At 36.5% G+C, this 18,774-nt stretch overlaps 1 protein-coding gene and 1 pseudogene across 1 annotated transcript; one reads left to right on the top strand and one right to left on the bottom strand.

The window, feature by feature from the left end:
- Positions 1-1,021: 1,021 nt before the first annotated feature.
- On the bottom strand, positions 1,022-17,309 carry LOC107029499 (WD repeat-containing protein WDS homolog). Its single transcript, XM_015230928.2, has 4 exons — positions 16,403-17,309; positions 15,366-15,467; positions 6,158-6,793; positions 1,022-1,427 (listed from the first exon to the last, which is right to left on the bottom strand). The coding sequence occupies exons 1-4, from the start codon at positions 17,048-17,050 to the stop codon at positions 1,263-1,265; spliced, it is 1,551 nt and encodes a 516-aa protein (XP_015086414.1). The 5' UTR covers positions 17,051-17,309; the 3' UTR covers positions 1,022-1,262.
- The window catches only part of LOC107030356, an 8,093-nt pseudogene continuing 6,381 nt past the window's right edge, over positions 17,063-18,774 (top strand).

Genomic DNA, 18,774 nt, shown 5'->3' with positions numbered 1-18,774 from the left:
TTGTCTGTCTTTTTTCTTTTTTCAAGTAATTTGATAGTGATACACTATCAATTTATACATGATGTTAAACTCTTATTTTTCTTGATTGAGATGATTTAACTTATAATTGTAAGAGATATTCATTATTACGCTTAACACCATCTCCTTCTTATAATAGTTTGTATTACTATATATATTGATCCCTACATTTTCCTTTTTTATCTTGTTGACAAATTCAAATATTTTCCTAGATTGAATCTCGTTCGATTCATAAATACGTATAATTTCTCAATCTCGACATTCACTCGTGGTGCTAATTCGACTTTGACTTGTTAATTCCGCAAGTAAAAAAGAATTCCATAATTTTGACATTATTTTAGTCTTTTCATTTGTTAATTTCTAGCCATTAGTCAATTCATAATATTCCTTTCAAACTTAACCCATATCTTTCTTTACAGGTAGTTAAGATTAATATATATGATCATATTCCTTTTTCCTATTTTTTATAAAATAAAAAAAAATAAAACGTTTATTTGACTGGTCAATTCCTTCATTTTTATGTATATTACGAATGGCACATTACCTTTTGTCAGCAATGATGATTTTATGCTAAAAATTAAATAATATGATACAGAATTTTTGTTGTTTTAAATTGCTGCAAACAACAAAACTCTTACCTAATCTCAACGTTTCGTGTTTGTCCTTTATTATCTCAAACCGACTAAAAAATACATAATTTTTTTGGATATATATAAATTTTACCTTTTTTCCTTTTAAATAGATGGATAAAAGATTCAAGTGTTCGTAAATTAAGAGATTCTTCTCCCTAAAAAGCATCTCGTCTATACTTAAAATAGCTTCATAAACTAATAACTTATGATAGATATCACTGTTGCGATATGGTTTATGTTATGGGTCATAACTCAACCCGTCCAACGCAATCTAATACTTTTGTTCAAATTTAAAAGGACAGCAAAAAAAAAAGTTTTCATTCTACTTGCATTATCTTTGTGGCCTAAAATGCCAAGGCAATGACACTAGCTTTGATATAAGAAAGTTTTACTTTCTTTTACTAATTTCAATCAAACTTTAGGGAAAGAGTTTTTACTTACACTCCACTACGTTGGCGTTGTACATACACGAGGAGCCAAAATTATTTTTCTAGCTATGCCAATTTACATGGGGGTAATAGACATGCCAAAATTTGTAGAAAAGAAACAGATTTACATGGCAAATGGAACTAGCAATTGAGAAAAATCCATTTTCCATATACTAGCTCGTTACTATTTACTTCGAACATCAGGCCCCCATATGCGGATAGTTTGATCATCACTTGCTGAAGCTAGCATTTGAGGCCTTTTAGGATTCCAGCTCACAGAGTTCACAGTCATTGAATGGCCACACAAGATCTCAATAGGCTTTGAACCTCGGCGATTCCATATGTACACCTGCAGCAATGGAAAAGATCTCACATGATTTCCCTGGATCAATATATACAATACGAAACGAGGAATTGACATTGCGACTGGCGATTGGATGGAATCACATACTTGGAAAGACAAATGAAACTAATCCAACATAATAATATATATCAGTTGTATCTCTTAATCTAGAGCCAAGGTGTCATCACAATTGAGTGCACCGCTATTCTTGGTTCAAGCAAAGAGGGGTTGTAAGAGCAGAGAGGAAAGTGAAAAGGGATGGCCTATGCTATCCTTTTGTACCAAAGTGACAAAACAAATGAGGATGTACACATATCAGCAATATATTTATTACATCACTCATTTTTCAAAATAAGAAATAAATGTCGTAGATCACCTAAAATTACTGCTTGTTTTGTGTACCATCTCCCAGTTTCTTTTAATAATATTTGTACTTTGTAGTATGAATTTTGAAATGATAAGTTAGAAGAGGAATCTAAAATTGTGCTTACTATATTCGTTTATCTAAGATTTTAGTAAACATCATATTAATTTCCTCTAATAACTGTACACTATTTGATGGCGGATATAATTGATAAAGCTCAATTATGCTATGTTCATTATATTTTATCTCATATGATAATAAACCAATAGTATGTCAGATAAAGTGACCTAATAAACTAAGCAAATCACTTGACACCAAATTTTCATCTAGAATAAAGCAATGTTTAGATTCACTTTACATCCAAATTTAGATTAACCTAATAATCAATGTTATCACAAATAATCCAATAATTAATTGATTATTATCCACCATATCCCAATCCCACTATTTGTATTGGGGAAAACTACCTTGTACATGTGACTGCTTACAAAGACGACACCTAACATCAGGATGAAGCCGGAAGACGATCTGGCATAGAGGATCGAGAAAAACACACCATTCATCACTTGAGTACCGATCAGTCACTGTCTGGCTAACTTGATCTCATTTCATCGTCAGGTCAACCAGATGGTCATTTTCGGGAAAAAGGCGAGAACTCGTGGCCAGAAGTCAAGAAGGAGGAATAAAGGGATTTTCGCCCAAAGAGAGAATGAAAGGACAAAAGGCAGATACGATATATCCATATGAGACCATGCAAATTACAGGGAAATATTAGTTAGCATGCATAACGGTATTTTCAGGTGGGGCATTTCCATTTTCCATTAGACATAGTCTTATGGCTCGAGTGGAGCTTTCCTATTGGCTGATATAACCTTTGTTGCTATAAATAGTAGTTTCCACTTACCTGCAAAGGGTTGGATTTTTGACAATACGAAGCAATCCACTGATATTCTTGTGGTCCAAACTTTCTATTATTTTACATTCTTTGCTAAGTCTTAGTTCTTAAGCTTAAATGCCTCTGAATCTGAATTGGTCACACTATGTTGTCTCCAGAACAAGACTGAAACATCAAGAATCTGAGCTACATTGTTTCCTTTGCTTATTTTACTAAATTATTGTTCTTACTAAGCTAGTTTATTAACAAACCTATCTGCCAAAAAACTAATTAATGAATTGAATCAATTCGTGTGTCCCTGACCTCATAACAAATTCAATTGTCCATTCTCCCGATAAACAGTTTGGCGTCCATCGTTGGGCCAGGACAGTTGTGGTGTTGGTTTAACCCACTACTCTACTTACTAGCTTAAATCTGTTAGTGTTCTAGATATAACTTATAGCAATTGTGAACCAAAACGATGGTAATGTGGCTGAAGTTCAACTTCCTAACGCTGCCCAAGACTGGACAGGTCTTTAAGAAGAGTGTTAACAGCTTCTGATGCAGTAGAGGTTGATCTAGAAGATATTAATCTGACAAACATGAATTAGCGAAGAGGCATGGGAGAAAGAACCCCAAAGAAGTGAATCATCAAAGGGACGAGGGTAGGACTGACATGGACGACCTCAAGGAGACTCTTACAGATTCCGACTGCTCAACACAGGTCCATAATGGACCACATGACCGCACAGGACAAAAGGGTAATGGAGCTCCATAAGATTTTGACCACAATGGCTTCTCACAACGCCTGAAGAAGTGGTCAAACACCACCAGAAACACCAACATCGCAAGGAATTCAGGAATCGGTCTCAACTGCGGCGCATTTGGAAGAATGCAGGGCTGACAGATGGGGGTCGGGTCTGACATTGGAATGTCGATGGTGGAGTGAGTCAGGAAAGAACTCAGGCTGGGCCTAAAGGAGCTGCACAACCGAATGAACCATATTCCAAGAGCACCTCCGAACTTGAAGGGGGCCAGACTCTCAGAGTTACACTCAATTGCCTTATAAGCCCAGCTCAGCATCGGAACTTATTTCGAATAGGTTCAGGTTGTCGGATATCCCAAAATGATGGAACTACAGACCCGCAAGAGCAAATTCTGGTTTTCATTACAGTCGTTAAGGGGAACAACTTTTCTAAAGCCGAGGTTGAATCAGTTTTGGTCAAGAAGTTTGGAGAAAATTCTATCCGGAGGAACGCTTGTATGGTACTCTTCATTAGCTGAAGATTCTATTGGTTTTTTTAATATGCTTGCAGATTATTTTATTAAAGCATATGCTGGAGCTAGGAAGGTGCAGCCCAGAAGAGTAGACATCTTCAAAATCGAGCAGGTTGACTCCAAGCTACTCAGGGAATTCATGACAAGCTTCTAGAGAGAAAGGATCTTGCTGCCGATGGTTCTAGATGATTGGGATGCAGAGGCTTTTACAAAGGGTTTGAACCTTGAGAGCTCGATCACCTAACTGAAGGTAAAATAAAATCTCACAGAGTTTGAGCATATGAATTGAGTTGTTGTTCATAATCGGTAAGAGTCAAAAATTTGAGTTGAAGACAATCTTTTTCGATCTCACGACAAAATGCTTAAGGTACAGAAATCGGATTCAGAACTCGCAAAGAGTTGATACCCTCCATACCCATTCGAAATGAGGCCAAGTTCGTCCCGTAACTTTCAGCCTCTGGATAGATCTTGGTTAGACAAGCAGAATGGGAGGGATCAAGGCCATACAGGACTGCAAAACAAAGAGGTGGTTGGAGCCTCAAGCGTGATCCATGCAATTGAATGTCCTGAGGCTCTTGGAGTATGGTTTCAATATCAGTCCTATTCAGTTGGCTGCGGCCATGAGAAACATCAAAGCGGCTCGTTTTTCGAAACCTGGGACCTAGGGACCCAAACCTGGGATGTGAATTTCATGGAACACACAGTCATAAAACGGGGGATCATAGGCATCTCCAAGAGCAGGTGGCCCTTGGAGATGGCCATACTCCTCAGGAACGACTATCTAAGAGAGTTTTTGAGCAATCGAGCCAAGGTCAACTACAGGAAGGAGAAAGAAGGAAAGACACAACCCAGTAAGCTTGACTCACCTTGACATATGATAAATATGATAATCGGGGGGAGAGGTCAGCAGAGTAACAGTTTCGACGACGAAAAAGGCTAAGCTAATGTTTAGCTTCGAGAAGAGACATCGGGAGATACCAAATTCAGAAACAATTTCTTTCCATGACCAGGATTTGAACAACTTGGAGTACCCGCAAACGAGTGCTTAGGTAGTTTCTTTGGGTATAGCTAATTATATGGTTAACCGTGTTGATTGATCCAGGTAGTTCAGCAAATATTGTCCACATGAGGGGCTTAGAGCTAATGAAATTGGTAGACTAAGTGATCCCGTCTACAAAGCTCCAGGCTAGATTTAACATGTCCAGCGAGATGACCCAAGCCGATATAAGGCTATTAACGGATGCTCAATAAATGACCAAGCAAACTTAATTCGAAAAATTAATGGAGAAATGGGGTACAATATTATACTTGGGAGGCCATGGGTTTACGCCATGAGTGTTGTACCCTCCACATACCATCGAGTGTTGAAATTAACACCGAAAGGTGTTAAACAAATCAAAGAAGATCTGTTAGCAGCAAGCAAGATGCTCGCGGTGTCACTGACCAAAGAGCAAACAGGTGCTGCAAAAGAGGTGACAAACAACAATTATAGAAATCTGAGTAACCGACATGGAGGATGAATTACCAGAAGTGGAGGAGACATATCAAGACAGGTATTAAGTACCAACATCCTTCTATGGCTCAATGACATGAATGCCACCAAGACAATGACGGAAGAGCTCGAGCAGATAAATATGTTCGTTGATTATTCAAAAAGGAGGGTGATAAGAATCGGGTCATCAGAATAAACAAGAAAATAATGCGGAAACGAATTATTAAGATTAAAGACAGAAATTGAAAGACATGTGAAATTCGAAAATAAGATTCCCAAACTTCTAAAAAAGCTCTAAGAACCCTAATTGATCTTAGTATTCAAATTAGCAGATTAAAACTAATTATGATACTAAAGAGTCAATTCAAGCACCGTTTATAGGGACACCACAGGATCCAATTTCCCTGATAAATTGTGCCAAACTGAACAGGAGCCGTCCTAATTCATAAGCACTGTTTTCTTAAAGGGACCCATATTATGAAGTCATTCAAAGGAGAACAAAGCTCCTAACTAAGGGATACCTGCCACCTCCCACCGGCGATAGGTTCCGGATAATTCTGTCCGCCAAAGCTAGGACAGATGGGAAGAATCGCCTAGTGTTTCTTTGTCTCCAATGAGTTTTGAACTTGAGACCTCAGGGTTCTCAACCACTTCTTGAATCTCATGCTTATTATGATTTTTTTTGGGAGGGTGGGGAGTTGGGAGAGGGCATTAAAGAACGAGCATACCTTTGAATCTTCACTACCACTGGCAATAAAAGTGCTGTCCAATCCTCCAAAACAGGAGCGTATCACATACTTATGTTGTCTGTGACCTTCAAACTTCATGGGGCTAAGCCACTCGCCTGCAATATCCCACATATGAATCTCTTGACTATTAAGGTTTACTATGAAGAATTTACCATCCCCTGATAGTGAAAGGGATGTGATTGGATACTCCTCTGAAATCACATGTTCACCACCTGTCCCCACATTCAATATTCGGATATCTTTGTCAGAAAATATACTGATAAGTTTTTCTCCATCAGGTGTAATAGCAAGATCTAGAACCTTTGGCATCCGCGTCCCTTTCCATGACTTGATCTCATTACCCTCAGAGTCCCACATGTATATGCCTTTTTCAGCGTCCGCACTGCCACAGACGAATCGCTTAGAATCAGGAAACCAAGCACATGAGCTGATGATGAAATCAGCATCGCCATATGTGTGCTTGCATGTACCTGTTTCCACGTCCCAAAGCTTAAGCACTTCTGTGTTCCCACAGGTTAGCAACATTGTATCATCAGGACTCCAAGCTACAAAAGAAACCGGCTTTTGATGGCTACACAGCACATGTCTCTGGGTCAATTTCCCATCATCCAGCACCTGAAAGTAATTAACAAATCCACTCAGAAAATAATGGTCAATCGGATCCTTTTGGCCTTAAATATAAAAGCTAATAGTATGTTGTACACGATTGATTAACCCACATTCCCCGAAACTTGTTGATGCCCCGTATATCGAACAGTAGAAATATAGAGAACTTATTAAAAGACAAAAAAGAAAAGGTTGAATATATTGCTAAAAACGTGATTGCTTGTAAGTTGTAAGTTTATAGATTCTGCATATCAGCACCTAAATAAATCATCCATAATTTACGACAACATCTGGACCAAAACATGTGTACACAATCAAGGGTATTTATTAACCAAATGCTTAGTTACTTACTGTCAGATATATCAAAACCAAATGTCATGTCTGCCAGACCTGTTGGGATGAATGTCACCACTATAACATAGCATCCTAAACTAGGAATACGTCTGACAAAAAGTATACGCACTAAAGGTCATGAAGTCCACTTGAATTCTTCTTTTTTCCCAATTAAGAAAGTCCTCATGAAATCATAAGTGCGGTCTTAACTAAGACTAGATTGATGTATTTCCGATGTCTTTAGGGGCCAGCTCTTGTGAAGAACATGGCGGTAAGCGTTCATTGACCCATTTGTATTGGCTGTTAAATTTGTCCCTGATAAACTCCATTAAAAACTAACCCTGTCATCAATTTGTGGTAGACAGAAGAGAGAGTTACCATTCAACACTATTCCAACTTCAGTGCCTAAATAGAACGGCTATACGGCACAATAGGAATATAATCATGCAGCTATAAATCAAAGTTGGTAAAGGTTGACCACTCTAAAGTTGATCCTAAAACTTGTCTCTGCCTTTCCAGTTTCCAAGCATGACTGCTGTAATTTTTCCTTGAAAATTAGAATACAGTGGGACCTTAACTCTAACACCTCCAAAAGATCGTGAAGTTGCTGCAGTAGTTGAAATTTATTGCTGATAAAATGCTAATTCTGCAGCTTAGTTGTCACAAATCCACATACGCCACCTAGATGCAAGGTTCTAATCCTATCAAGAGTATCTCCTCTTATTTTTGTCACTTCTTCACTATTCACTCCCCTCACCTCCCCCCCACCCCACCCACACTCCACCCCCATCCAAAAAGAATTTTATCAAAAGAAATAAGTTCTTCAGGAGGCATACAATTAAAATTATTGTCAAGCTTCATCATTTGCATGCTCTCTCACATAGTTCATATGGAGTATGAATAGTAATTTGAAATCACACTTCGACATTTAGCTAAGGTAAGACATTAAATTGTGGCACTGACATTGTCTTGGATGATACTGAACCTACGATCCTATATGAAGCATCCAACTATGGTTGTGAACTTTCCCATCCCTCCACAAATCTCCAAGTTAGTTATAAGCCTATGTGCACCCAAAGATGTGGCCTAGCGGTTAACAATGTGGGATGAAAACTATAAGAGACCAAGGTTCAAATCCTAGCAGAGGCCAAAAAAATGCCAAGTGATTTCTTCTCACCAACATAAAACTTGGTGGGTAAGTACCTAGCGGTACCTGTGCTGGAAGGAGATAATAGATAACTATCAACCTTGGAATTTATCCTACTAGATAATTTTAAAGCTATACACGAGGATACTTCTCATTTACTGGTGAAAAGTTGATGAGTAAATTAGTGCACAAATCTCTTTCTTCAGCTATACCTATTCACTTACAATCTCTTCAAATTCTGTACTTAGCCATCATAAGAACATCATTCATTTTGAAGCGATAATTGATATAGATGTAGCCTCTTCCCTTAGTTATACCTATTTACTCTTCCAACTTCAATCGCTTCAGTTTTATACTTAGCCATCATTTTTTTTATAATGGTAACTTTATATTCACATCAAAATACATCAGCAAAACCTGATGAGGTGGGATTTACAGGCCCCAGGCGGTAATTTCAAAAGACAAAACTGAGCAAAACTTTACAATTGAGCTATAAATCCACTAAACTATATACCTCCCCCACCAAATCCTGTTTACACCATAAATACAGGAGACTCAAGCTCTTCATCTTGATTTTCTGAATAGCTTTGATCATGTGATCTTTCATTACTTCCCTTCCACAATGTCCACCAAATGAAGGCTGGAGGGTATTCTTGAGTCGCAAAGCATATCCTGGGCTATGCCTAGGAGATTTACTGAAGCCCTAAAAAGTTGAGAGGAGGCAGGAGTGCTAGCTAAAGACAGAACGAGATGGAGAATTATCCCTGCTTCAATCTGGTGGGCAACCTGGAAAGAGAGAAATTCTAGGTGTTTTGAGAGCATAGAGAATAGTATGCAGAAAGTTAAACTCAACTGCATTTTGTTGTTATGTTTTTGGTGCAACCAATTATACTCAAACGAAACTGTCTCTATAATTGATTTTTTAGACTCAGGGCCCGTTTGGATGGGCTTAATAAAAGTATCTTTAAAAAAGTACTTTTGAAAGTGCTGAAACTTATTTTTAAAATAAGCAGTTATGCGTTTGGATAAAAAAGCTGACGTTGCTATGCCAAACGTGAAAAAGGAAAAATAGAAGAAAGAGATGTTAGGGTTATGTGGGTAATTTGGAGATTGTATAAAAATATTAAGGGCAAAAAGATAAAAATGTGGTCAACTTAAAACAGCTTATAAGCTAAAAAAAAAGCACTTCTACCCCAGCTTTTAACTTTTGGCTTAAAATAAGTTTTTTTTAACTTAAAATAAGTTATTTTGAGTATTGCCAAACAGCTAAATTAGTCAATAACCAGCTTTTAAGTCAGTTTGATCAGCTTTTAAGCTGAGCCAAACAGGCTCTCAATTTAGATTTAGAACAGTGGAGTTTTTGAGTTCATCTGTATATAAGGTTTAGTGCTGCCCATGTACTATTGTGTTATAATACAAAGTTACCAAGTTCCAAAAAAAAAAAAAATTCTCTACATGAAGTCCTCCTTCAAAGCAGCAAACTTTGAAGAAACTCATGGTGAATCCATCAGCCACATGTGCCTTATCACCATCACAATGTTTGATCATAGTTAGCACTTCAACTTCCGTGAAAGGCCTTTGCAACAACTCTTGTTCCTCTTGGGAGATTCTAGGACAATTCACATACTCAATAGAGGGCCTCCATAACTCGGTTTCAATATAGAGTTTTTTATAGAGCTCAATCATATTCATTTTAATGGCTTCCGGCTCTTTGACTTCCTCTCCTCCGATTATTAGTCTATCTATATTATTATTTACGAGCAGTAGCCATCCTCCGGAAAAACCAAGTATTGTTGTCTCTTTGTTTCAACCATAAGATCTTGTATTTCTGTCTCCGCTCTATACTCATTTTTTGCCAATTCCTCCAACTCAACCAAGACTATAGCCCTCACCATCAGCTCATCCTCTGTCAGATGTCTTGAATCTTGTGTCAGATCAATATCAGCTAATTCAGATAACAACCTGTTTTTCTTATTGCCTAGATCCCCACCCACTTGTGCTTACTCCATTCTTTGAGTTTCTATTTCAGCAACTTCAGTTCCATACTGAGCTTGTAGTCAGGGCAACCTTCCACTACAAATTCACTCCACCAACTATGAACTAACTCCTCGAGACCATCCACTAAGCCACCAATTCTCAAACTTGAAGTAGGACTTATTCTGACCCCAGTCCCCACATTGTAGCATAATAAGGCTATGATCAGATGTCACTCTAGGCATGATCGTCTGCCTTGTATTTTTGAAGGTTTCTTCCCATCCATTGAACATAGGAATTTGTCTAACCTAGTTGCCCTGTGATGGTTTGCCCCTTGAACCATGTAAGATTCCCACCATTTAATTGAGGGTCGTGTAATTCCATCTCTTTTTTTTACAAAGATAATGTTGTATTCATCAGCATTAAGGATATGCCGGAGACCTCCAAAAATTGGTTTCCAACAAGAGAAAAAAAACAAAAAGGCTAATAGATTACAAAGAGCCTATAAAATCCAAAATTTGTGCAGCTTCTTCTATCCATTCCTCTTTACACCAAAAATAAAAAGTAGTCAAGCAGTTCCATTTGACTTTCTCTATTGAATTTGCTTTATTATCATAGCATCTGCTATTTTTTTTCTTTCCAAATACACCACCAAATGCATGATGGTATTATGCTCCACCACTTTTTCTTAGATTTTCTCCCCCCTCTGCTAAGTAGATCTGTTGTATGTTCAGGCATAATCCATTCTCATAATCCATTCTGTATGTGTTAGTCCCAAAAAAAGGTTCCACGATTGTGTTGTCATTTTGCAATGGAGGAACAGACGGTTGTTGGTTTCCTCAGTCTCATTACAGTGAGAGCACCAAGAAGCAATATAGAAACCCCTCCCTTTCAATTTTTCATGATGTAATTCCATCTCCTCAGTCCAGTTGGGGAAATCTTTCATCACATTTGTGATCCTATTGCATCCTCTTCTTTCTACCATGACTCTGTGTTAAAATCTCCACAAGTGACCCATGGATCTTCACACAATTCTTTGACTACTGCCACCTCTTCCCCACAATCCAATATCGCATTCCTAATACGAGGAGCATATACACCAGTGAGACACCAGCTGACTGCATCAAATCTATAGGTGATCAAGAATTGCCACGTCTTTACATGGCTTCCCTCCCATATTCTGCAATCCCACATGATTAGGATTCCACCCTTACTACCATCAGCTTCTAAGTAGCCACATCTCATCCATCTCCTAGCCCATAATTGTTTGGCAATACTCTCTACCTCCCTAATTACCTTTGTTTATACAACTGCTTTCCTCAACAATGCACTCTTAACAATATTATTGTTAATCCCCCTTACATTCCATGAAAGTAATTTCACCTTCATTTAAAGGCTAAGCTAAGGACTCTCCCTTTGGTTCTAGAACCCTCCACCTGTTGGCTTAAATTGGATTGCAAATTTTTCGGTTCATATTTTCCAATTCCTCGAGGTCTGGGTGTTGCAATTGTACTTTCTACAATCATCATTCATTTTGATGCGATAATTGATACAGACTAAGTTACTCAGACTGGGCAAAATTGGTGCCTCACCAGTGTCGACATGACTTGTATACGTATCTAATCATGAAGGATCCGACATACGGATCCGCATCAGTGTCGTCGGACACCCACGCCTGAGTCCAAGCAACTTAGGATACAGATACGCCATGAGTGATGTAAATAGCTAAGTTGCTCGGACTCAGGTGCGAGTGCCCGACATGAGCGCGGATCCGCATGTCAAATCCTTCATGATCTGACTTATACAATTCGGGGATATGGATCTAGATACAAATACGAGTGTGGGGTCTCGACAAAAAAAAAACTAAAATTCTAAAAATATACATAAATATGAGACAGTGTGGAAAACTTATAATGTACCATCGAAGGGAACTGGTTTAATTTAGATTAAATAATACTCTAATTTAAATCGAAATTATTTTTCATTTACATAATACTCTAATTTTTATTTTATTTTTTATAAGAAAACTCCAAGGGACCTGGTCTCACTCATGTTATGGACCATTATCCATGTCCAAATATTCAGCCAAATTTAGCCCAACGTTCAAAACCAAATCCGGCCCAAAACCATGACTAACCCGGCCCACACCCTATCTTTCCAAACCCCATGTTCCCCTCTTCTCCATTCACACATAGAAAGAAGCAACCAGAGAAACAAAACGATAGTTCAATTTCAAAACGGTGTCGCATCCCTTTTCTCTCACTCATACACCAAGGTGTACTTAGCACGAGAGCTTTGATACCACGCAAAGATTCTAGAATCTCCTTGACGGTATATTACTCTAATTTATCAAGAAAAAACCCTTGAAGGAAACATAGACTAGTATAAATCACTATATAGCAGAAAAATTGAAGGTATTTGTTTCCGATCTATTCAAATCTTTACTTTGAGATATCAAAATTTCAATTTTCTTCTCTGAATTGCTGGTCAACACACCCTATCTCATTGACCGGATCCCACACCCTTACCCGTCACAGTGTCGTGTCGACACTGGTGCGGCACCGATTTTGCCAAGTCCAAGTAATTTAGGTGCAAAGTGGAGTAACTGAAACACCAAATTCACAGCCTTGGTCCATTAGGCTACTAAGAAATAAGGCCCTATTGCAAGTTGTAAATGAGCACCACCTACCAAAAAGAAGTCCTAAATGTGGCCATGTATTATATATTCAAGATCCTGCAGTTTTGCATGCACTTTTCGCCTTAAATCACCAGATTTTGGAGAGTGAAGTTTCAATTATCCAAACTAAAAAAACAATGCATAGATGGTGAAGTTCATGGTTTTATTAAGAAAGTTGATCACTACAGATAAGGATGAACGAAGTAGGCGATTTGAGATGCATAATTTTAATCGCTCAATACTACAGTTCATTAACTTTTTTAGACCGCTAAGGAAAATTAAGTCAGTAGTGCCATCAGTAAAATATTTGCTCAAGTATACAACCGTGCTAGTAAAGATGGTCATTGTTGCTAGATACAAAGGGACCGTTAAGTTTCAGGATTATGTTAAAATGGAACTGGAATTCACAGGTTTTCCGAGATCATCTACACACGCTTCATGTATCATTTTTTATTGATAATCTTTGACCCCTAACATTTGTATTAATTGTTTCATAGTTAACATCAGGTGATTTATGGTTGAAACTGTCTTTTGGCTTATAGACACGGTTAGAATTGTACTTGTTAGGGTATTTTTCTAGATTTTTTGTCCGCATAACTGGATATCCTGGACTCAAAATACCCTTGTAAGCTTCTCTCTCTTTCACTTTGTCTATATTTTCGTTAAATCAGTTTTTGGTACATTTGTTAGCTTTCTGTTAGTTGACTTGTCTATATTTACAAGATGTTAATAATTCAACATCTTCTTTGTCTTATTTATGCATGTTAATTTGATTCCGGAATAGATTGTTTGCTTTTGTTCTTATGCACATAAATGACTTTTAGATTGTCTCCGGTTTACTGGACTAGTCTTCTTTTATTTTGCATTCATTTTATTTTGGGGCTTTTGGGCCCTTTTCATAATTTTTTTTTTGGTTTTTTGGGATATTTGGCTTTTGGGGTTGATTAATTCTTGGCAGATGCCTCTAAATTTAGTTTGATATGGTCTAGAACTATGAATTTTTTTGCACTGGGATGTTTCACTTTGTTTCAAAATAAAGTAAAATATGCTCCATCCATTTTATTTTAAATGATACTTTCTTCTTTTTGGTTGATTCAAAAAGATTGGCACCTAAAATATGCTCCCTCCGTTTCATTTTATATAATGCTTTCTTCATTTTAGTCGATTCATAAAGATCAGCACCTTTCTTATTGTGGGAGCTATTTAATTATACTTCTATTATATTGGAAACTTAGATATTACATTCTATTTTACACTTCATAACACTCTTTTATGTGGTTACATTTTCTTTGTATCTTGCTATCATATTTTCCTTGCGTTGAAAATTTCTCTTTTGAGCCAAGGATATATCGGAAACAATCCTTGCTTTAAGAACTTCTCTTTTGAGCCGAGGGTTTATATCAGAAACAACCTCTCTACCCCACTGAAGGGTTAAGGTCCGTGTACATCCTACCTTCCCAGACCCCTCTTGTGGGACTACACTAGGTATGTTGTTGTTATATACTTTGTATTAATCACTACAAACAAGAGTATATATGAAGTTTCATATTTTATTAAAAATGTCTAATCACTAGCTTAAGAGTTGTAGCAAATGTTGGATGGAGCATTCTAGGAACACATCTTCAGACAACTGGCCCACTTTACAGAAGCTCCTTGCTCCTACAAGAAAATTCTTCAGCCCAAGCATAAACCTAGAAACCACTTCCTTACTTCTTCTTTTTTTGATGACCGTACCACTTCCTTACTTTTTTCCCAAGAAAAAAAATTATTGACAAGATCATTTCCTGCTAGGTGTATTGACCCGTGCAGTGTTGTAGCTAACGCATTAAGTATCCCACCTGGGAATACGTTCGCAAGAATGAAACTCAAAGGAATTGATGGGGGGCCGCACAAGCTGAGCATGTGGTTTAATTTGATGCAAAGCGAAGAACCTTACCGGCAAGCAAACAACCTAAAGTGTTCACTCAACTACAATTTCGTGATAAAAGATTCAATTGACCAAAGAAAGAAAAGTTTCTTATACAAGGTTTTAAGAATGCATAATGGGCCCGCAATTAAAACATGACTTTCTTGGTAACATTTATCAAGAAAGCAAAGCATAATAAGTAATTTTTCTGTTTAATTTTGTTTGATTCAACAGAACCCTATTCCTCCATTTCTAATTCATCCTGCAAAAAGTAAAGAACAAATTTCTCCTGCTTATACTATGAAAGTATTCACTCAGACAACGTAAATAGGTTAATTCGACCAAATTCCTAGCTTATGGAGTTCCAAAGCTCAGGGCTATGATCCTTAACAAGTATCCGCTCGCTGCTCTCTCCTTGATTTAGATTTATTTTTTCAACAGCGCAACTCAGCAATTTACAGGAACAACCCAAATTAATTTAGGAGTAAAGCCCTGGATTTCTCAGACTTGTACAGTAATTTTAAGTTTGATAGCGTGAACAAACCTTCCAAATGATGGCTGTGTTGTCACTTGATGATGAGGCCAGGTAGCTTCCATTGTTTGAGAACTGGACATACCAGACTTCATTTACGTGGTTAGACAGGATCTGCAACAGTATTAGAAGACATTAAATAAATATATCCTAGAGAGAAGCTAGTCAAACAATTATAACAAATTAGGAATAGGAAAAACTAATAATGATAATGGTGTGATAAGTCCAATCTTCATGATTTCCACACATCAAAAGATTCTTCTATAATAGAAAACCACTAATAGTATTTGGCAATTTCTTTGTGGCTAGATCATCTGAAAGTCATTAATTAACGTTTATCATCTAATGTAATTGCAAGGCTACTAACATTTACAAATTTGCCTAGCCTCGGAAGCTTATTGAGACAATGATTCGTAAATCCAACAAAAATAGTTGAATTAATGATAAAATTAAATGACCTTTTCAGGATGCGCAGTACTGCTGGGAATGTAGCTTCCTCGACTAACTTAGTTGTGGATCTTCCCACACTTATCTGAAGAACAAATTAGACCACTTGAAAAAAAAAATTATGATGAGCTCATATGCATTCTTTGATACACTGTCTTAGCCCATTCAGGTCAAAAAAGAAAGGACCTCATAAAAAAGGCAAACCAGATCAATTCCTAGTGAACTTGGGAAATATCTCATATAATTTTCCTGCTTACCTTTTCAATTTGGTCCAAAAGTGTGAACATCCCTGAATGAAAGACATACTAGGTATTCAGCATCGTGAATTCTCTATGATTAGCAAAAAGGTAGTAGTGGAACCAGTTTTGAGCTATTGAAAGTAAACTTCCAGTATAAATGTTGAGCAACAATTAAAGTGTATGTCAATAAACGTGATAATCTGATATCCTATTGAGCTAAAAACTAATGGATCAAACTGAAAGTAATCATTTAAATAACACTAGGCTTGTAAGACCAGATGCAATCTTTAAATACTGAGGCATTACATGGTCTTTTCAATGTTCAAGCTAGAAAGCTATAAATATGGTTTAAAGATTATCCACCTGAATGGTCTTTGAAGGAAACTGACTGGAGTCACAATGGTGATCTTCGTAGAGCGTAATTGCATCAACTGAATTATGAAATACACATTTCTCTAGTTGTGACCATACTGCCATTTCAACCAAGTAATCTAACCTCCGTTCTGGCACTGTAATAGGTGGTGGCAGTACTTTTTCGAGTTCAGTCAGCAATTCTTTTCGGAATTCATAGATACCATTAGGATCTTCCTTGTCCAACCCCAACTCTTTCAAAGAGAGCAATCCAAAAGCAAGCCTATGAACCTTATCCCTCCCCACTTCCAAACCAGACATTTTTTTCTGTAAGATCTCCAAAGCTAAAGAATCTTCCCCAAGATTCAAATACTCTAAAAACCACTGTTTAAGAACAAGAAACAAAGCTGAAGCTCTCGTTTCATTTGACAAGCCATTAAGTCTATTAAGGGTTTCAATACATGCATCCCAATTAGCATCACGAATATAAGACTCAAGGGTCTCAAATTCATTAGATTTATAGCTAATCCCAGATTCTGATTCCAAACACACAGCAGACTTTCTGTAGCCTAAAGAATAAAGACATTGAATGATGACCCTAACAAATTCATGCTTCTTTATTAGCTTTTTCGACCCAAGATTAACCAATGGAGTCTCCATACCTGTATCTCTATGCAAATTCAAGAACCCCAACACCAGTTACATTCTAAAGATGCCTCCTTTCCACTTCTGAACAACTGAAAACTCCCAAAGAGTAAAAGATTGAAACCCCCAATTGTGAAGTGAAGAAGTAAAGTTAAACAAAGAAAATTCATGCCACTGAATTCTTGTTTTCTTGTCTTAGTATAGAAAAAGTGGTGTTAACTTCATTGCAGCGGTGGCATCAAGAGAGAAGCCTTTGCTGAAGGCCTCTCAAAGTTTTGAGGGCCCACAGTTTTTAATTAATGATGAGCTTTATCATTTTATTTTCATTTATAAAACTAAAAATAATATAGAATTTATATTTTTTAAAACACTTTATTAAAAAAAAGTCTGACTACTTCTTAAATTAAATAAATTATTTTAGAATGTTGAATTTAACTACTCATATTTTATATTAATAATACAGTTTTATATAATTTCATCCAATAAATTGTATTGCAATGCATGTTATTAATTTGAATTAATCTTTGACCAATACAAATATTAGCAATAAAAATTTAGTAAAATTAAAGACTTAATGTTTTTTAAGAATATTTATTGTATTATAACAAAAAAATATATTTATACTACTTATTAAAAATTGGGCAACTTTCACATATAGCAAATAAAAATTTTATATTTATATGTTATAGCAAAGTTTGCATAATTGCGCTCATAGCAAACATATAATTGTATAATTCGCTTGGCCTAAATTGTATAATTCGCTGGCATCGCTATACATATACAATTGTATAATTCGCTGGCCTAAATTAAATAATTCATTGCAATTGTATAATTCGCTGGCCTATTTCACTGCAATTGTATAATTCGCAATTGTATAGTTCGCTGGCCTATTTCGCTGTAATATTTGTATAATTTTAATTTGTGTACAATTGAATCGAAGTAAAATTTTTGTACATTGTATAATTATAAGTGTATAGTAAGAAGATATATGTTTTCTCTCGCTTTATACAAAAACACAATTTATACACTTCTGTTGTATAAAGCAAGAGAAAATTGTATTTCACTGCAACTGTATAATTCGCTGGCCTTTTTCGCTGCAATATTTGTATAAAATTTGCATTTGTATACAATTGAATAGAAGTAAAATGTTTGTAAATTGTATAATTAAGTGAATCTCAACCATTATGCTGCAAATTTTGTATGGAGACTATGTTGTTACCCAGTGCAAAATTTAAGAACCAAAATCTCTGCGTTCATCCGTTCTGCATCGACTGTATAACAACATACATTTTCGTCAGGCTTGTTGACAATGTCGTCGAAATTCCTTGTCCGTTTCCGAATTGTAACCAATTTTTGGACCCAATCGGTTGCCGGAATATTGTGGATTCCGATCTGTTTAATAAATGGTCTGCAAAGTTGTGCAAGTACTCTGTTTTCACTACTAAAAAAAGACCAAAAAGAGATCTAAAAATGGAGACCTCAAAAATAGGTCAATAATAAGAGACCTCATGAGGTCGCTATTTAAATTAATATCTTTTAATTTTTTTTTTAATGTAGGAGAGACCTCGTGAGGTCAATTTAATGAATAATTTTTTTTTTTACCTAACTTATTTAAAAATTTTAAATTTTTAATCTAATTCTCATAAAATTGGAGACCTCATGAGGTCTCTTATTTTTTAACTATTCAATTAAATTAAATTATTATTTTTAATTTAACAAGTAGAGACCTCATGAGGTCT

Source organism: Solanum pennellii, chromosome 9, assembly GCF_001406875.1.
Source record: "Solanum pennellii chromosome 9, SPENNV200".
NCBI classification, from domain to species: Eukaryota; Viridiplantae; Streptophyta; class Magnoliopsida; order Solanales; family Solanaceae; genus Solanum; species Solanum pennellii.
This window is presented reverse-complemented; position numbering and strand designations above follow the sequence as displayed.

Bases quoted from the DNA above. Each gene is read 5' to 3' on its own strand.
- LOC107029499 (XM_015230928.2), bottom strand. From the start codon at position 17,050: ATGGAGACTCCATTGGTTAATCTTGGGTCGAAAAAGCTAATAAAGAAG. The intron at 15,468-16,402 runs GTGGATAATCTT...ATACTGTTGCAG, and splicing joins TTCCTTCAAAGACCATTCAG to ATCCTGTCTAACCACGTAAA. The intron at 6,794-15,365 runs GTTTGTTCACGC...AATTACTTTCAG, and splicing joins ACACAGCCATCATTTGGAAG to GTGCTGGATGATGGGAAATT.